Source organism: Mixophyes fleayi, chromosome 5 (assembly GCF_038048845.1).
Source record: "Mixophyes fleayi isolate aMixFle1 chromosome 5, aMixFle1.hap1, whole genome shotgun sequence".
Classification (NCBI taxonomy): Eukaryota; Metazoa; Chordata; class Amphibia; order Anura; family Limnodynastidae; genus Mixophyes; species Mixophyes fleayi.
The window spans coordinates 19,412,555-19,431,107 of NC_134406.1; the positions used below are offsets into that span (position 1 = coordinate 19,412,555).

General features: G+C 43.1%; 1 protein-coding gene across 1 annotated transcript in view; it reads right to left on the reverse strand.

The window, feature by feature from the left end:
• SDHAF3 (succinate dehydrogenase complex assembly factor 3) overlaps nucleotides 1–18,553 on the reverse strand; it is a 38,621-nt gene that overhangs the window by 13,576 nt on the left and 6,492 nt on the right. Inside the window, exon 2 of the mRNA XM_075211764.1 lies at nucleotides 17,673–17,856. Within this exon, the coding sequence (XP_075067865.1) occupies nucleotides 17,673–17,843 (171 nt within the window). The 5' untranslated portion in view covers nucleotides 17,844–17,856. The remainder of the gene's footprint in view (nucleotides 1–17,672; nucleotides 17,857–18,553) is intronic.

The window sequence follows — 18,553 nt, forward strand, 5'->3', positions numbered from 1 at the left end:
CTACAATTCCCAAACCATACCACAGCCAACGCTTTCTGTCATTATAGGGAAAATTCCCCTGTTTATAAGCCAAATTTTTCTATACATTTTGAACAAAGAGATGAGCACTTTTTTCTATATAGTAATGTGGGTGTCACAGGGGTGATTTGCCAGTTTATAATTCAGCAGGAAACGCCCAGCCTGTAATGAGTGCTTAAAAAACTTTGGGGGTTGACTCAGAATTGGTCGTAAAATGAGCGCAAATTACTCAGCTACAGATAGGCGCAAGTTTGCATTGGCGCGTATGCAACCGTCCCTTTGTGGGCATGTGCAGTGCGATTGTGCTCAATATACGCTACTCAAACTGGCGTAAGAGCAATTGCGCAGCAACCTCACTGTGTGTCTGAACTATACCGTGTTTCAATTGGACAGCGTTTTTACTGAGCGATTGGGATACTTGTTCAAAACGCGGCTGTCAGCGATTTTAAAACCGCTGGTGAGATTTAAACACTTGCATGATGTCTACTCTGTTCTACCTGAGGTTTCAATTTGGAGAGATTAGATCACTCACTTTAAACGTGGAAAGAAAAGACCCCGTGTGACACCACCCTAAACTTTGTTTATCTGAAATCTCTTTGACAATTTAGAGGGATTGCTGGTGTATAATGTCTCATGAACTGTCCTATATGTTGAGGGCATAGTATGGCACTTTATACAACAGGTATAAATGATTGTACGAAATCCTAATTTTAATGCATACCATACTGTGAGCCTGTTCCGCTCATCTATGAGGACAATACAAGCCCTTGTCGCTTGAAATGTTTAATTCAGAATGACCACTATCCTATGGATTAATAGCTTGAATAGAAACAGGTTTCCATACGTATTTACTGCAGCTAGCACCCAAACAGAAGCCGTGCGTGGTGCAATTATAAATTTAGAGGGTCTCATATCATAGGGGTGTCCTGGCTTTCTGCTTATCAACATGTGATCGCAGCAATTATTTCAGTGAACGTGATGGAGCTACGATCGTTGGCACCTTTTTTTCCAACCATTACCCGGCAGCATGATCATTAAGTAACACACTTATCCTGCTCTTGTAAAGAGAAAATTGCTAAATGCGGCCACTCCATATCTCTCCTATGATCATCGTGCTTGATGTACAAAGCTGACAATTTCTGATTTAGATCAGAATCTGATGTAGACACATAAGGGAACCAGTTTACACTGCTATATCAGATCTTTTAAAGTAATACTGCACAGCACAAGATGTAAACAGCACAGATATTATATTGGGTAAGAGGAACCGGAAAAATTACACTAAGATTTACTACAGCTCCTAAAAAGGAAAGGTGGAGGTGTTGCCCATAGCAACCAATCAGAATCTAGGTATCATTTCTCTAGTACATTCTAGAACATGATAGCTAGAACCTGATTGGTTGCTATGGGCAACACCTCCACTTTTCTAGAAGGCTTGGTACAATTTACCTCTTAATCATGGTTCTACCCTTTGTTATTAACACACAGTTTGTGCGAACCTACAAATATGCCTCCACGTTTGCAACTTGTAGGACTGTCCCGCCATCATGGTCCCGATGTAGGCGGGACAGTCTCGATTTGAGGGCTCTGTTACCTCAACTTTGTCCCGACTGGTGGAAAAGTTGGGAGAGATTTTGTCTGCTGCTGATCTGCCGGCAATGAGGGGGGTTTGGAAGGGAGATGGCAGCCTAGTTCTTCAAAAAACACTGGGGTATTTGATGCTAAAACAGTTTTTCTACATACATATCAAGACCTCTAGTTTTTCATCTATTCATTGACTCTGTCTATTATCCAGGTCCCAGAATTGGAAGTTATGACATGATTCTGTTACAACGCACCAGGATACCACCCCCCAGAACCAGGAATAGGATCCGATTCTGGCATAATGAGTGATTACTGTGGTTGGTTACTGTGGAATCTGGAGCAAGATTGTCATCATGTGCAAGTTATCTATCTGACGCTGTTGGATTCGGCAAGTACTAACTTTTTAAGTCTTATCTGTGAATTGTCTGCAACTTGATGATCCACAAACATCATGATTGACCAACCACTTAATGGGTACACACTACAGGGTTTTCAGCCGATAATCGGGCCAATCACACGATGAAAGATAATATTGCATTAGTGTGTACGCTCCAACGATGAACAATTATTATTCCAAAGCATGAACAGTGACTCAGTGGTTAGCATTTCTGCCTCACAGCACTGGGGTCATGGGTTCAATTCCCAACCATGGCCTTATCTGTGTGGAGTTTGAATGTTCTCCCCGTGTTTGCGTGGGTTTCCTCCCGGTGCTCCGGTTTCCTCCCACACTCCAAAAACATACTGGTAGGTTAATTGGCTGCTATTAAAATTGACCCTAGTCTCTGTGTGTGTGTGTGTGTGTGTGTGTGTGTGTGTGTGTCTTAGGGAATTTAGAGTGTAAGCTCCAATGGGGCAGGGACTGATGTGAGTGAGTTCTCTGTACAGCGCTGCGGAATCAGTGACACTATATAAATAAATGGTGATGATGATGATATAATATAGTTATAATATATAATAATATTGTTTCACTTGATTTATAATCTTGCACATCGATGGTACATCATCATTCCAATCCTGCAGTGTGTGTGCACTCACTATCAGGATCTCCATAGAGTTTACAGAGTCAGGATCTTTTCAGCCGTTGGCTATGACAGATGAAGAGCACAGATCTGAAGGTAAATAATGTAAAATGTGTATAATGTGCACACATGAATCGGCTGCTGATCAGGATTTTTTTTGTTCAGTTGGTAAAATCGTTATAGAAAACACATCAGGAGAAAATTTCTGTAGTCTGTAAACCTACTAGGAGATTTATATCTCTGTACATACATGTATATATTTTTATCATTGTATATTTTGATCCATATCAAGCGCAGTCCATATTTTAATTATTTACTAAAACAGGGGAGGTCCTTTGGGACAGCTGCTGAAACAGTTTTAATTAGTTGCAGGCGCCATCAGGATTTTATTTTGGTTCTGCTTCAAAAGCACTAGGCACACCCCTGAGGTACCCCTGAGGTATGTGGCCACGCCCCCACATGACGTGGCCACACCCCCTCCAGCTGCCGGTGAGAGAACCGCGGGGAGGGATAGATTTTCAATTCTTGCTTGAAGTGTACCCATCACCACACCTCATGAGAGCAGCCAGTTTGCAGGCTGAATCACCTTGTGGCCCTATTTCCTATTAAAATTTCACAGGCTGCATTTTTGGAAACGTTTGCTCAGTCCACAAAATATCTGCTAGCGGGTGCTCTGTAACGGCTACAATAATCTGTGGAAAACTAGGTCATGTGACAAGAGCGTTAAGTGATCCGAGTGACTTCGTTCTACCTAAATAAATTTTATTCTTAAATCACTAATATTGAGAGCAATGCATAAGACACAATACAGCACAAGACAGAGGTAAATACTTTGTTATGAAACACCCGAAGGCAAAAAAAAATTCTAATGACTTGTCTTCTGTGGTTGTTTGGCTAAGAAAATCAATGTTACCCTTTGCACTAAAACAGCAGTCTATGCATAAAACATTCACAATCTGCACAGAGGGGGCTTTACTATTCTCCTGATGGATGAATCTGTTATTTCTTGAATATTTCTCTATAATTCCTTGATTTTTCTCCACAGCATTTAACTTGTCGCTAGTAGCGTCGTTCTTACTGCTGCGTAATTCCAAAGGAGCAGTGAGCACCATCTACTGGCAATCACCTAGAGTGCAAGTGGGAGAGAAACGAAGACAAGAAAACCAGCAGCAACTACTTTTAACTAGTACTATTATTAACCGTTATTTATACGTGGCCAACATATTACGCAGCGCTGTACAGAGAATGTTTAATCATTCACAGCATCAGAGTGGTACAAGAAGAGAACAAGTTGGAAATGGGGGCTTGCAGAACAATCCAATCAACGGAGGCAGGATCGACGCATATAAACTGCATTTTTCCTGCGTATTCAATAACAAACTGGGACATTCAAAAGTCACTAACTTCAGATCAATGGGAACAGATCATAACTCCCAAGTGTAACACAGCTAAAATCCTCACGACGCACTTACAATGACGACTGTTGTCAAATGCGACTTTAACCAATCACGATGTAGGAAGAAGCCGGCGGCACTTAATGACGTCACTGAGAAACGCGACGGTATTATCGCTGCTGTTACGGGGGTGATGTAAGTATATGTCCATGTACAATGTAGCGTACAAAAGCTTCTACATTGTACACCGCCGTAGAGTAAATTTCCTGACCTCTATGTGCATTTTTTCAATTCAGCTCGCTGTACCAAGCAATATAAGACTATAAGGAGATGCAGTTCCCCAGGAAGGATAATGACAAACACAGCAAACTGTCAGAGCCTGATCCCTCATCTCTCGGGACTCTCATCCAGCGCACAAGTGACAAGTGACGCTTATACTGACACCGTGTTAAGTAACTGCAGAGTTCCAATTCTGGAACATGATGTAATTGTGATAAGCAATCACCATAATCCTATTTATATATTTTATTTGTACTCCAGGATGCGGCACTTTGATGACAAAGCTACAAGATACAGAAGAAAGCTATAAATATTTTTTCTTCTAATAAGACAACTTAAAGTGGTTATACACCTTCCCTTCTATAAACGCCTATTCCTGTTTTTGGGAGGGATTGGCAATAAAGGATTTAAAAGGTTTAGCAGCAGTCAGCGCTGCGGAGAGAGGCAAATTATTGGTTGTGTGCAGCGTTTGACAACGATCAGCGTTTACAGAAGGGAAGTAGTGTAACCTATTATTTAATAATGCAGCGAGCTGGATCCTCTTTGCCGCAATGAACTGACTAACATGGTTGACCAACGCTCTGGTTCCTATGAAACTCCTAAATTAAATCACCCAGCGAAAATCAAACTCATCTGTGGCAGATCTCTGCCTTCTACCCTCAGTGGCAATAGCCACCTGAACACTCATCTCCTATTATTTCAGAGATAAATTACATTTTCATTCAAAGCCCGTTATAACCAAATATGACAAAGGACACACAGTCTTACGGATGGCTGCGTCGTTCAGCAGAGGCGCTAATTGCTCTAAGCAAGGCACTTAATATGTGCCAAGGTCTAAAATGGATTTGGATCCTTATGAAAATTGGGATTACTGATGCTGGTATTGATTCCTCCCACTTAGTGCCTCACCTTCTTTTTGAAGACATAAAAGCTCAATTTATACAGGAAATCAAACAGAAGTTGCTAAGTGCACTCTGACATATTTTTCCAAAACACATTTGCAGTGCCGACTCATCGCCCCTGGACACAAGGCTTTTCCTGCTCATTTGGGATTTGGGTGGAAAACACATAAGAAACAATTCCATTATGGATGGTTTTCTTTGCTGGTAGTATATACTGCAAAGTATTATTATTATTATTATTATTATTATTATTACCACCATTTATTTATATAGCGAAACTAATTCAGCAGCGCTGTACAGAGAACTCACTCACATCAGTCCCTGCCCCATTGGGGCTTACAGTCTAAATTCCCTAACACACACACACACACACACACAGACACACACACACACACACACACACACACACAGACACACACACACACACACACACACACACACACAGACACACACACACACACAGACACACACACACACACACACACACCCACAGACTAGGGTCAACTTGATAGCAGCCAATTAACCTACCAGACTGTTTTTGGAGTGTGGGAGGAAACCGGAGCACCCGGAGGAAACCCACGCAAACACGGGGAGAACATACAAACTCTACACAGATAAGGCCATGGTCGGGAATTGAACTCATGACCCCAGTGCTGTGAGGCAGAAGTGCTAACCACTGAGCCACCGTGGTGCCCGAAGTACTGCTTGCTTGGGTTCATGTAATGTTGTATGAAGGTTTGTAGACATGCGCAGCAGCAAAGATACACACAAATGTTAAATATGTCCACATATAGCCATGCATTATGGCTAGGCGAATCTCAACTCTAAATCCGGACAATGCCCGGGTGATTGGTCCTTAGGCCAAGTAGTTAGATGACTTCAGTAGTCACCATCGCCCGTTTGTAGCGGAGATCTTCAAACTGCATTTACCATCATTCCTGAATATGAGCCTACCAATAACAATAGGGTACTTATTGAGTATCGCAGTCGTTTTACAGCCACTCAGGCCAATTACACTGTGAAATCACAGTCCCAGCATCACTCAGAGGATCTGTCCAGTTACCAGAGTAACCATCCATCCATCATTGCCTCCAATGTACTGCGGTGCCTGTGAGCCTCCATTTGTACTGAATGCCACTGACATTAAGGCGGAGCTACCACCACAGTGTATGAAAGGAGACAGACAAACAAAATAAAGGCTAAATAAATTTTGCATTACTGGTATAAATGATTAGCATGAAGCTTATAATCTATACACAGACAAGTCAGTAGAGGTGTGGATTGGTATATATTTGTTCCCCACATATAATTCTATATCTAAATCATGTTACATACATCTAAAAAAACATTTCCACAATACTCACATATCTCATGCACTCATCATCTCCCACATCGACTATTGCAATTCCCTCCTTACTGGTCTTCCCAAAATCAGACTCAAACCCCTACAATCTATTTTGCACGCAGCGACTAGATTGATTTTCCTTGCAAACCGTTATTCCTCTGCTGAGCCACTCTGTCAGTCTCCACATTGGCTGCCTGTATTTCAACGAATCCAATATAAAATTCTTCTACTAACATACAAGACCATCAACAAAATTGCACCGACATACATCTCCTCACTTGTCTCAAAATATCTCCCTACTCGACACCTCCGTTCTGCACAAGATCTGCATCTCTCTTCCACTCTCATCACTTCCTCCCATTCCCAGTACAGAACTTTTTTCGGGCTGCACCCACTTTGTAGAATTCCCTCCCTCTCACAGTAAGACTTTCCTCTAGTCTTCAAACCTTCAAGCGTTCTCTGAAAACTCACCTCTTCAGACAAGCTTATAATATTCCTCAACCACCATTTTTAATCTCCTTAGGTTACCATATTACCACCCTCTACACAGCTAACACAAGACAACAACCCTCTGACCCCCTGACCAACTGTGTGACTGGATCATATGACCCACTAAGTTTTTTTTTACTTTTGCAATCTGGCTGGACCAATATGCAATATGTAGCACTTACCCTCATCAATCAAACTCCCATTGTCCCACAGATTGTAAGCATGTGAGCAGGGCCCTCTTACCTCTCTGTCTGTATTACCCAGTATTGTTTTATTACTGTGTTTGTTCCGAAATTGCGTCATTTTGGACCCAAATGCCACGATTTCCGGAGAATCGCTGTATTTTGGCCATAGTTCTGCCCGATGCGGGAGATTGCCATACTCTCCTGGGAGTCCATGAGACTTACCCGAAATGCGGGAGTCTCCCGGACATTCCTGGAGAGTTGGCAAGTAAATACTAACACTGTCGAGTCACAGCTGTGCGCTCTGTCAACGCTACACTTGTTGCTCCTGACGTGAACCTGGCGCATATTCCTGTATTGTAGAACTGGGCACAACGTGTAATGCACTTTCCTGCATGCGTGTTTTCCTGCGTTTCAGAGCAGAAATGCGTCTAACTCTACATGAGCGGGCGGGTGCTTGAACGCAATATTAGCGCCACCATGAGCCTTGCCAACCATTTTCCAACCACCAACGGCGTCATCAATTCACGCCCACCTCTTCTCTTCTTATCCCGCCTCCGAATCTCCTGAAGGCGAGCTAGGAAAAGTAGTAGAATATTAACCCTGTTAATAACAACGTAACTCAACATAAACTGGGCACAACAGCTTCTAATAAGACAATGGTCTATTAAATGTATCCATCTGTCACTTTTATTACATTAAAGAGTTTAGAGAAGTGTTTAAATATTAATATTATCACAGAAAGCATAATAAAAACCCACATTACCAAGTGGAGAGAATTTGCTGAAAGCGATTTGTGATTATAGACAGAGAGCACATGAATCGCAGTAGCCCAGAAAAGCAGACTAATAATATTCTCCATGTCATTATACGGCGGGTGAAATATTAGCCCTTGTGTGTACAGCCTATGAAGAGGCTTCATTTTAATAAAGGCCCGGAGCTCTCCGCTTCCTTTCAAAGTTACCGAAATAAGCAGAGACAGATCTATCATTACAAGAACTGGACCAGGAGAAACAAGATGCTTTCACTTGCTAAAGTTGTAGTCTTCAAAAAGAATCACTAAAGCCTAAATTAACTATACTAGAGAAACCCTGCGGTAACCGCCTTAAATTAAAGTAAATTGTAAAGACTAAATCAGTTTATTAACAGGATTCAATAACTTTTTTATACATTCTACATTACATGTAGAAATTTTAACACAGGGGTATAATGAATAAATAACTATATCATCAATCGCTATATTAAAGGAACAAAATAATTTCTTTATAGACTACAATATATGTATAAGTTCTTCCATCAAAGTTACATTGCTGGGCATGGTCCCCGCAAGACGCGATGATATATGGGGCTGCAAATAACTGTCACAGTTTCCAGGCCACCCAGCAGGTCATCTGTTCCAGGTCACCCAGCAGGTGCACAGGGAGAGTTCACTGTCACAGTCTCCAGAGCAACCAGCAGGTGCACAGGTGTGTTGCCAACTGTCACATTTTTCACAAGTCAACGGTAATGCATTGGTGAGCCGACGTTTTGAAAAATAACTCCGAAACTATGCCAACGATTACAACGCCATTTTTTTTCTGAAATTCTACAGACCAAGGCGTTTAATTTATATGATGTGTCCTGCTCAGACAACAGCATCATAGAAATAAGTCACTCATAAAAGTCGTGATTATGCTATACATATATAGATACCCTAACACCCCTCCTGCTGTTGTGCAGAGGTTCAATGAGAAGGCCGGGGGAGCTCACCTTCATCTGGATACCCTAAGTGTGCATGCTCTGGTGACCAAACTGAAACACTCGCTGCTCTTATGCAGAGTTCTAAAGACAGCCAAGTGCTTTAGTGGTGTAATACTTCAGGATTCCATCAGAGAACTTCAGCAGTGTGGACGTGAGCATCCCACCATTTAACCCCCTACCAGATTAAACCTGATGGGGGGAGGTAGGCATTTCAGTCTTATCGGCTGACTAACTGAAGATGGTCTATATGTTACTACAGAACAAGGAGGGGATATGGGATGTTTGGGGGGTATATTAATTTGCATTTTAGTCCTATAAAGCTGCAATCGCGTAAGATGTGAACAAAAACAGGAAACAGAACAAAACTGTTATGAAACTATGGGGCTGATCCCAAAGGGCGAGCAAAAATAGCGTAATCCCGCCGATCTGCAGAGTCGTATACATCTCGAGATGCCGTCAGCTCCGCCTCGACACCACGTGAGCCTGGTTTACGCCAAGTCACCATCATTAGAGAATTTCGGGGTGTTATCCTGGAGTCTCGGAAGAGTAAGCCACTCTCCAGGATTATGCACGATCTTCCTGTGAAGTGGGGTGCGGCCATGATCACACAATATGGACCCATCCCCACTGCGCGACGATGCTAATCACGGCATTGCCCAGCGGTGGAGCGGGCCATTATAACGCAAATCACATTATCACACCCCCGGCACATGCCCCATGGATGAGTGTCCAGACCCCCCGCCCAAACCTAAAAGCTAATTCAAATGATACAAATGAGGAACACAGTATTATAGCTGAACGTGAGGGTATCTATCCCGAACACGGTTATAATTTAATATTATAAATTAAAGTTTAAAAAAAAAGGAATGTTTTTTGTTTCAAAAATTAGTTATTGATTAGGTAGCTAAATAGTGAATGGGATTCCAATACGAAATCCATCATGTTTTTATTCCCCTTATAATAAATATAAAACGGAGACACACCAGCAACACAGATAACACAGAGTAATAGGACTAAATATAAGGTTCTGGCGCCACCTTGTGGAGGAATGGGTTATTTTAATGTAACTCAGGCGTTAGGGAAACTGTGGTTCAGCAGCTGGCGTGGAACTACAAGTCCCAGCATGCCTCTGCATTTCAGAGCGTATTGCATTACAGCTCTTAACTGCCACAGAAAATATTTCATCATAGTGACATGAGCATACTGACATATACTGCGCGGGTAACGATAGGATGATGGTGAGCTGGGGTGCAAGTAGCAGAAACAAGTCATTATATTGAGGTCCCTCCCCCGGTAAGCCAGTTTACCAAAGGGGACAACCCCAAATGTTGCCTTGCTTTGCTACTGGTTTCACCGGTGAAGAAGTGCTGTTATGGCTGAGTACTATGGGCATCTTACTACTATAACATTATGTGTTGTATATTGGTCAATAATCATCACATGAGGCTCTATATTGAATAAGGACATCAAACAGTCTTTGTATTGTGTACTGGACATCTGCTTTCAGATATCTTCTTTTCCTAGAAACGCGTGGTCTAAATATGGTAACTTTATTTCCACCTGACTTGAAAGTAAATAGAGTTTTTTTTTAAAAAAACGCATTTAAATTGGGCATGCGCACGTCTGTATTCAACAAGGAGCGGATGTAAAAATACGTCTGGTGATGAGTACGGGTCTAGGACCACTCTGCTCTAACAGACACTGCAGGATACGTCCAATACGTATGTGGAATATAAAGTCCCAAAAGAACGCACAGAAAAAAAAATCAATTAATGTCACCTGGTAATAATATAGTCATTAATGTCAAAACATTAAAACAAAAATAAAAAAAAGGGTTTTTTTTCACCCTTCCCATAAAATACATTTATGAGTTATTAATGTCTACTGTACATAAAATACATTTTTACAGTTGGTCCTGACTACAAACACATGTTCTAGCTGCATACACAGCCGACATCACTAGTAATCAGCACTTACACCCGACCTGTGGCTGGTACAAGTGAGACGACAGAAAAACACGTACCTGAGAGGTACCCAAAGCTTGAATCAGACGCTGCTATGTACTCGAGCTTGGTACGCCCTTCTCTTTTTAGCCCCTGAAATTGTAGCCTGTAGGAAGGGTCCACTGGCGTATGGTTCAGTTCTGGGCATGCGGAGAACGATTTTAACGCAAAATACGACATGTACATGTTCCTTAATGATTCAGGCCGTATATTATTTCTTTTGCTTGTTTATATAGCTCCACCAGCGTTGCACAGAGAGAATATTTTTCATTTACATCAGTCCCTGCCCAATTGGAGCTTAGTCTTAATCCCCTAACACACAGACACACACACTACCAGTATGTCTGACGTGTGGGAGGAAACCCACACGACAAGGAAAGAACATACAAACTACCATGCTGGCAAAGCTTGCGTTAAAGTGACAGCGCTAACAGAGCACTACAATGAAATGTGACTGCAAGTGCCAGCATGCCCTGCTAGCGATCAGCTGGCTGTCCTCTGGCAAAGCATGCTGGGACTTGTAGTTTCACAACACCTGGAGAGACACAGGCTGGCGAGGCCTGAGCTAGAGGTTTATTCTAGGAGCAGAACAGGACAAGACAATGTCCGTCTTAAATATTGCATTAAAATAGGAATCCAATCAGTTGCTCCTTTTCCAAGCACCTCCTGTCTCAGCAGCTGGACTGTTGCACCGAGTCCTCCAATATTCTGGAGAAATCCAGATTTGAGCAATGATGATAAAGGGTTCCAGAGAGATGTCATAAAATTACTATACGCAGCGGGAACTACATAGAAAGTTGTTCAATTAAAAATATGAATGTTATCCTAAAGGATACAGTTAATAACTTAAATGTTCATATATATTTTACAGTGAGGTTTTATAAAACCTTTTGTAGACAAAATTATTATTATTAGCTAATTATCTTGACAGTGTGCAGTATGGGTCAATCAAAAGTGTAATGCTGTTATAGGCAATACGTCCCAACATTTTCACTGTGCAAATCGGAGAATGATCACAGCACATGGAGGGGGGGTCATAGCCCCATCGTATGGGGGGATTACATGCAGCGGACATAACTTCCAACAGTCTTGGCAGTCAGGGGAGTGGGGCAGATCCCTCCAGGATCTGCCCCACTGGGGGGGGGGCAGATCCCCTGGGGGGCCTAAATCGGGTCAGTTAGAAGCTGTGGTAAATGCATTAATTTCATCAAAATCTTTTAACCATGATAGACTGTGAGAAGCCAGGACAGGCTCCGTTGTTTCTCCACTATTGGCCACACTAAAGCATTCAGCACTAACTGGGTCTGTTTTCAGATAATCCTATGTAACGTGTAATGTCTTCAGCTGACAGCCAAGGAAGGATCATCATCATCATCACCATTTATTTATATAGCGCTACTAATTCCGCAGCGCTGTACAGAGAACTAACTCACATCAGTCCCTGCCCCATTGGAGCTTACAGTCTAAATTCCCTAACATAGACATACACAGACAGAGAGACAGACTCACAGACTAGGGTCAATTATTGTCTCAGAGCCATGTGTATAATTATTGAGGCCTTCAACATCTCTGAAACCCTATAATAAATAGTTACATACATTCGCTCTGAAGCGACTGATTAGCTGTTTTCCAGCTAAACTTTTTACTTAACTACTGAATTTTCCATGTCATCACCGCCACCTTGTGGAAGAACATGGTTATTGCACTTCTCGTTGATTATGTGTTTCACAATGATGTAAATATTTATCATCATCATCATTTATTTTATATAGCGCCACTGATTCCGCAGCGCTGTACAGGCAACTCATTCACATCAGTCCCTGCTCCATTGGAGCTTACAGTCTAAATTCCCTAATGTACACACACACACAGACAGAGACAGACTAGGGTAAAAAAAAAATTGGGGATAGCAGCCAATTAACCTCTTAGTATGTTTTTGGAGTGTGGAAGGAATCCGTAGCACCCGGAGGAAACCCACGCAGACACGGGGAGAACATACAAACTCCACACAGATAAGGTCATGGATGGGAATTGAACTCATGACCCCAGCGCTGGTCATAGTAAGTATGCGAAGCTTTATTAACATAGCTGCTAAAATACCATATTGTGATGTCATGCACCCATTTCTGCATGCAGGCGTCTATTTATACAGATTTGTGCATGGCCTAAGATGATGGCAACGGTGTGTTCCAGGAATGCGCCGTTTATGAGCAGCCATAAGATATCAATGAGTCTGAAATGAGCAGTATTTTAGGAGAAACACTGAAAAGTTGTAATTAATTAAGGCTGCTAACGTGACAGTATGCAGGACACGACAAATGCCAGGATCACAATCCAAAAAATGGCCGCACAGAGTGTCTGTACATAGATGGGCAGATGCGCAAAATAAACCATGATGTGTTTCTGGATATTCTGAAATAATTTAATTTCCTTTCATACCACTGTAAGATCCATAGTGCCTGGCTGATGACACAGTCGTCTGTACGTCTCGATCAGATTCCAGGACACTTGGGTCTTGCTGAAGCAGGAGTGTGACAGAAACTGGAGGCTTTGATAAACCCTCTGCTCATCTGGAGTCCGATGAGATGCACTAGCAGGATAGAAGTCTAGGACAGGACTTAGCGCCAAAGTACGGAACTGGAATTTGCCGTAGTAACACTCGGGAAATGTTCGTGGGAACTCATCCCGACACCTGTAATCAGGTACACGGAACGGGAACCCACTATTAAGAATTCGGAATGTGTAACACACGGAACTCAGAACAGAATGAGCTGAAACTAGAGACAGGAACTCAGAACTGTGACTAGGAATGGAGAACTCAGGACTGTGACTAGGAATGGAGAACTCAGAACTGTGACTAGGAATGGAGAACCCAGGACTGTGACTAGGAATGGAGAACCCAGGACTGTGACTAGGAATGGAGAACCCAGGACTGTGACTAGGAATGGAGAACTCAGGACTGTGACTAGGAATGGAGAACTCAGAACTGTGACTAGGAATGGAGAACTCAGGACTGTGACTAGGAATGGAGAACTCAGAACTGTGACTAGGAATGGAGAACTCAGAACTGTGACTAGGAATGGAGAACTCAGAACTGTGACTAGGAATGGAGAACTCAGAACTGTGACTAGGAATGGAGAACTCAGAACTGTGACTAGGAATGGAGAACTCAGAACTGTGACTAGGAATGGAGAACTCAGAACTGTGACTAGGAATGGAGAACTCAGAACTGTGACTAGGAATGGAGAACTCAGAACTGTGACTAGGAATGGAGAACTCAGAACTGTGACTAGGAATGGAGAACTCAGAACTGTGACTAGGAATGGAGAACTCAGGACTGTGACTAGGAATGGAGAACTCAGAACTGTGACTAGGAATGGAGAACTCAGAACTGTGACTAGGAATGGAGAACTCAGAACTGTGACTAGGAATGGAGAACTCAGAACTGTGACTAGGAATGGAGAACTCAGGACTGTGACTAGGAATGGAGAACTCAGGACTGTGACTAGGAATGGAGAACTCAGGACTGTGACTAGGAATGGAGAACTCAGGACTGTGACTAGGAATGGAGAACTCAGGACTGTGACTAGGAATGGAGAACTCAGGACTGTGACTAGGAATGGAGAACTCAGGACTGTGACTAGGAATGGAGAACTCAGGACTGTGACTGGGAATGGAGAACTCAGGACTGTGACTAGGAATGGAGAACTCAGGACTGTGACTAGGAATGGAGAACTCAGGACTGTGACTAGGAATGGAGAACTCAGGACTGTGACTAGGAATGGAGAACTCAGGACTGTGACTAGGAATAGAGAACTCAGGACTGTGACTAGGAATGGAGAACTCAGGACTGTAACTAGGAATGGAGAACTCAGGACTGTGACTAGGAATGGAGAACTCAGGACTGTGACTAGGAACGGAGAACTCAGGACTGTGACTAGGAACGGAGAACTCAGGACTGTGACTAGGAATGGAGAACTCAGGACTGTGACTAGGAATGGAGAACTCAGGACTGTGACTAGGAATGGAGAACTCAGGACTGTGACTAGGAATGGAGAACTCAGGACTGTGACTAGGAACGGAGAACTCAGGACTGTGACTAGGAACGGAGAACTCAGAACTGTGACTAGGAATGGAGAACTCAGGACTGTGACTAGGAACGGAGAACTCAGGACTGTGACTAGGAATGGAGACCTCAGGAATGTGACTAGGAACGGAGAACTCAGGACTGTGAGGCAGCCACAGACCTGGAAACCACACACAAAGACACAGAACTGGAAAGGAGCCCTAGAGACTCAGAACCAGTCCCAGCTACAGAACCGGCAATATTGGCAAAACCCCAGGCACTGCAGAGTAAGCCCGAGATAATGCAAAGTTCTTGTTGAGGTAAGCAGTCTTGATGAATGCAGAATTCCTGCAGAAGGATGAGCAGTTTGGAAATGCAGGGTATTAGCAGAAAGATGATCACTTGGTGATGCAGGATATTCAGGAACAGTGCTGAAAAGAACTGGAGCCTGGAGCCAAGAACTATCCTCTGGAGAGAACATGTGTTGTTCTGACAACGAGTAGATCTCAGGAGCAGGTTTAAATACTGGGCTCTTAATACATATGCACAGATCATGTGATCACAGCTGCTGAAATCTGGTTGGGCTGGAAGGTCACCTGACTAAATCCAAGATGGCCACGCCCATGCAGCAGAACAAACAGTTGGTGAATGTTTACAAATCAAGAAGCGGTGCTCAAGACTCCCGCAGGAGACCAGGAGAGACCCGGACAGCCGTGATATGACAGCGGCGGACATGGTAAGGGTGTCTAAGGCCCCCGATGTGTGGCAGCTGATCACCATACATACTGGGGATTAAAGTAAGAGGCCCACAGGTACAGACCATCTGTCATTTGTTGTGTAAGGTGTAACGTCTTCCGCTCACTGCTGGGATTTTCTCACGTTGCCTCACGTGTTGTCACCAGACCCCATGGCAAGTCTGCCACAAGCAGCACCTGCCTGGTCCAGGGAAAGGATTAGGAAAACACTTTGTACAGAACTATTTCGGGAGACGCGCTAAGAAGGTAGAGTCACCTCTATAACAGAAACTCTGTTTCCTTCTGGCTATTGGAACAGTCAGGATCTCAGCACTGAAACTTCTGCTCCCTCCCCCCCCCCCCTGTGGTCTGGGGCCGTCCCCATGAAGGCCGCCAATAGAGGGGCTCATTTAGAGTTGAACGCATACGCGCTCAGGACATATGCAGGGAAAACTTGCGCACTTACGTGAATATGTTCAGTTAATCTCAAGCTGTGTCCAGTTCAAAAACAGTTGCAGCTGCACCTGGTGTAACTAATACTTACACCACACGATGGGGCAAACAGAGAGATGCAACTTGACAATGCATTAAAAAGTCGCATTACCCTATTTGTACAGAATATAATATTGTTAAGAAGTGTCATATACACAAGAGAGAATAGCGTCTGTACAGTGTTATTAATAAATGCTAAAGTTGCACTTTCCATATGAAATATTGTTAAATGCAAACACAAATTAAATAAAATGGAAATGAAATATCTGTTTTCCTCTTTTAAAATCTAGACAATGTTCCCTTCTGCAGGAGACCAAATGGAAATGACAAATAAGTCATGGAGTCATCATCACGGCATATAGTTGTACCAACCACCCAGCACCCGCCAGACACATGTCACGTGATAGACGTGCCTGTGTGTGCAGTCTTGTATAATTGAGTCACATTTATGGGAACATGCCCTTATAGCACTCTGCCCAGGCTCACCCTCCCCAGTCCGCCTCCCCAGGCGAGAGGAGAAGCAAGTCAACATTCCTCAAAAGTCAACATATGGATAGAGGCGTATGCATTTACTGTGCACAACGCGCATTACGGAAACACGTATCTTGCGCAGTAAAACCCCGAGGTACGTCGAACTCGAAATGTTTCCATTATCTGCAGTCGGATCCCAGTCCATCTTGTCTAACAGGATAGAGAGAGAACACGGTAGATGCAGTGAACCTGTCCTAGGTTTCAAGTAGCTAGGATGGGGGGGGGGGGGGTGTCTTGTACACAGCAGCTGATTGGACAGGAGCTGCAGCCAATCATCTGCTCCATTCACAGAGTTTGAATCAGTGCTCTCCTCTGTGGATGGTCAATGAGCTGAACACAGCTGAACACAGATAACAATGGATTAGCAGCCTCTCACTGAAAGACTACGTGGGGGGGAGGCTACCCCTAAATTACAGAAGGTGTCCTAAAGTGAACTCCACCCTCCCAGTAAGGACAGGGTTGAATTGTGTCTGATCTAAACCTCAGTTCAAGTCCTTCAAACTCCTCTTCAGCAATAATCTGCATCACTTTTAACCGGCTGAGTGCACTTGGAATATTGTCGATATATATATAATTTTTAACACCTTTTTATAAAATAAAACAAAACAAACTCAGTGAACCATGTTCATACCTGGAGTACACAGAGAACACTATTTCACTGCTTGTTTAATTTATCAATATGAATGTTAGCTGCGCAACCACAATAAAATGAAGTATGGTTCATAGACTGCAATAAAACAGTGCCCCCGCTGGTAACTATTAGGAAATACATTAGAACGGTGGATGAGAATTACAACTCTAATGCAGCCTTTTTGCAAAACACAATAATGATCACTCTGAAAGTCCAGTGACTAGTACCACAGCTATTATATAGCCCAGAGAATGCACCTGTACCTCCCATTCCTTCATGAAGAGTTTGGCTTCAGCGGGGGCCACAGTTTTGTGTCTCCTGAACTCGTCTTTCACGTACTGGTCTCCTAGGGCTCTCAGGTGGAGCGGTAATGTCCGGTGAAGGAGAAGGATCTTCTTGTAGAGGGATCTCACCTGAGACAGGTGAGATGACATTTCCACCAAAGAGCTGCGGAGAGAGGATAAAGAGAGCTGTATTTAAACTGTTACTTTATATACGGCATAGTGTGCCCCCTAGTGTTCATTGTAAGAGGTCCCCTAGTGTTCATTGTAAGAGGTCCCCTAGTGTTCATTGTAAGAGGTCCCCTAGTGTTCATTATAAGAGGTCCCCTAGTGTTCATTGTAAGAGGCCACCTAGTGTTGATTATAAGAGGTCCCCTAGTGTTCATTGTAAGAGGTCCCCTAGTATTCATTATAAGAGGCCACCTAGTGTTCATTGTAAGAGGTCCCCTAGTATTGATTATAACAGGGTCCCCTAGTATTGATTATAAGAGGTCCCCTAGTGTTCATTGTAAGAGGTCCCCTAGTATTGATTATAACAGGGTCCCCTAGTATTGATTATAACAGGGTCCCCTAGTATTGATTATAAGAGGTCCCCTAGTGTTCATTGTAAGAGGTCCCCTAGTGTTCATTGTAAGAGGTCCCCTAGTGTTGATTATAACAGGGTCCCCTAGTGTTCATTCTAAGAGTATTGATTGTAAAAGGTCATTCACATTGAATTAGCATTACTTTAAACCATATACATACAGCGCATCCAGAAAGTGTTCACAGCGCTTCACTTTTTCCACATTTTGTTATGTTACAGCCTTATTCCAAAATGGAATAAATTACTTTTTTCCCTCAAAATTCTACACACATTACCCCAT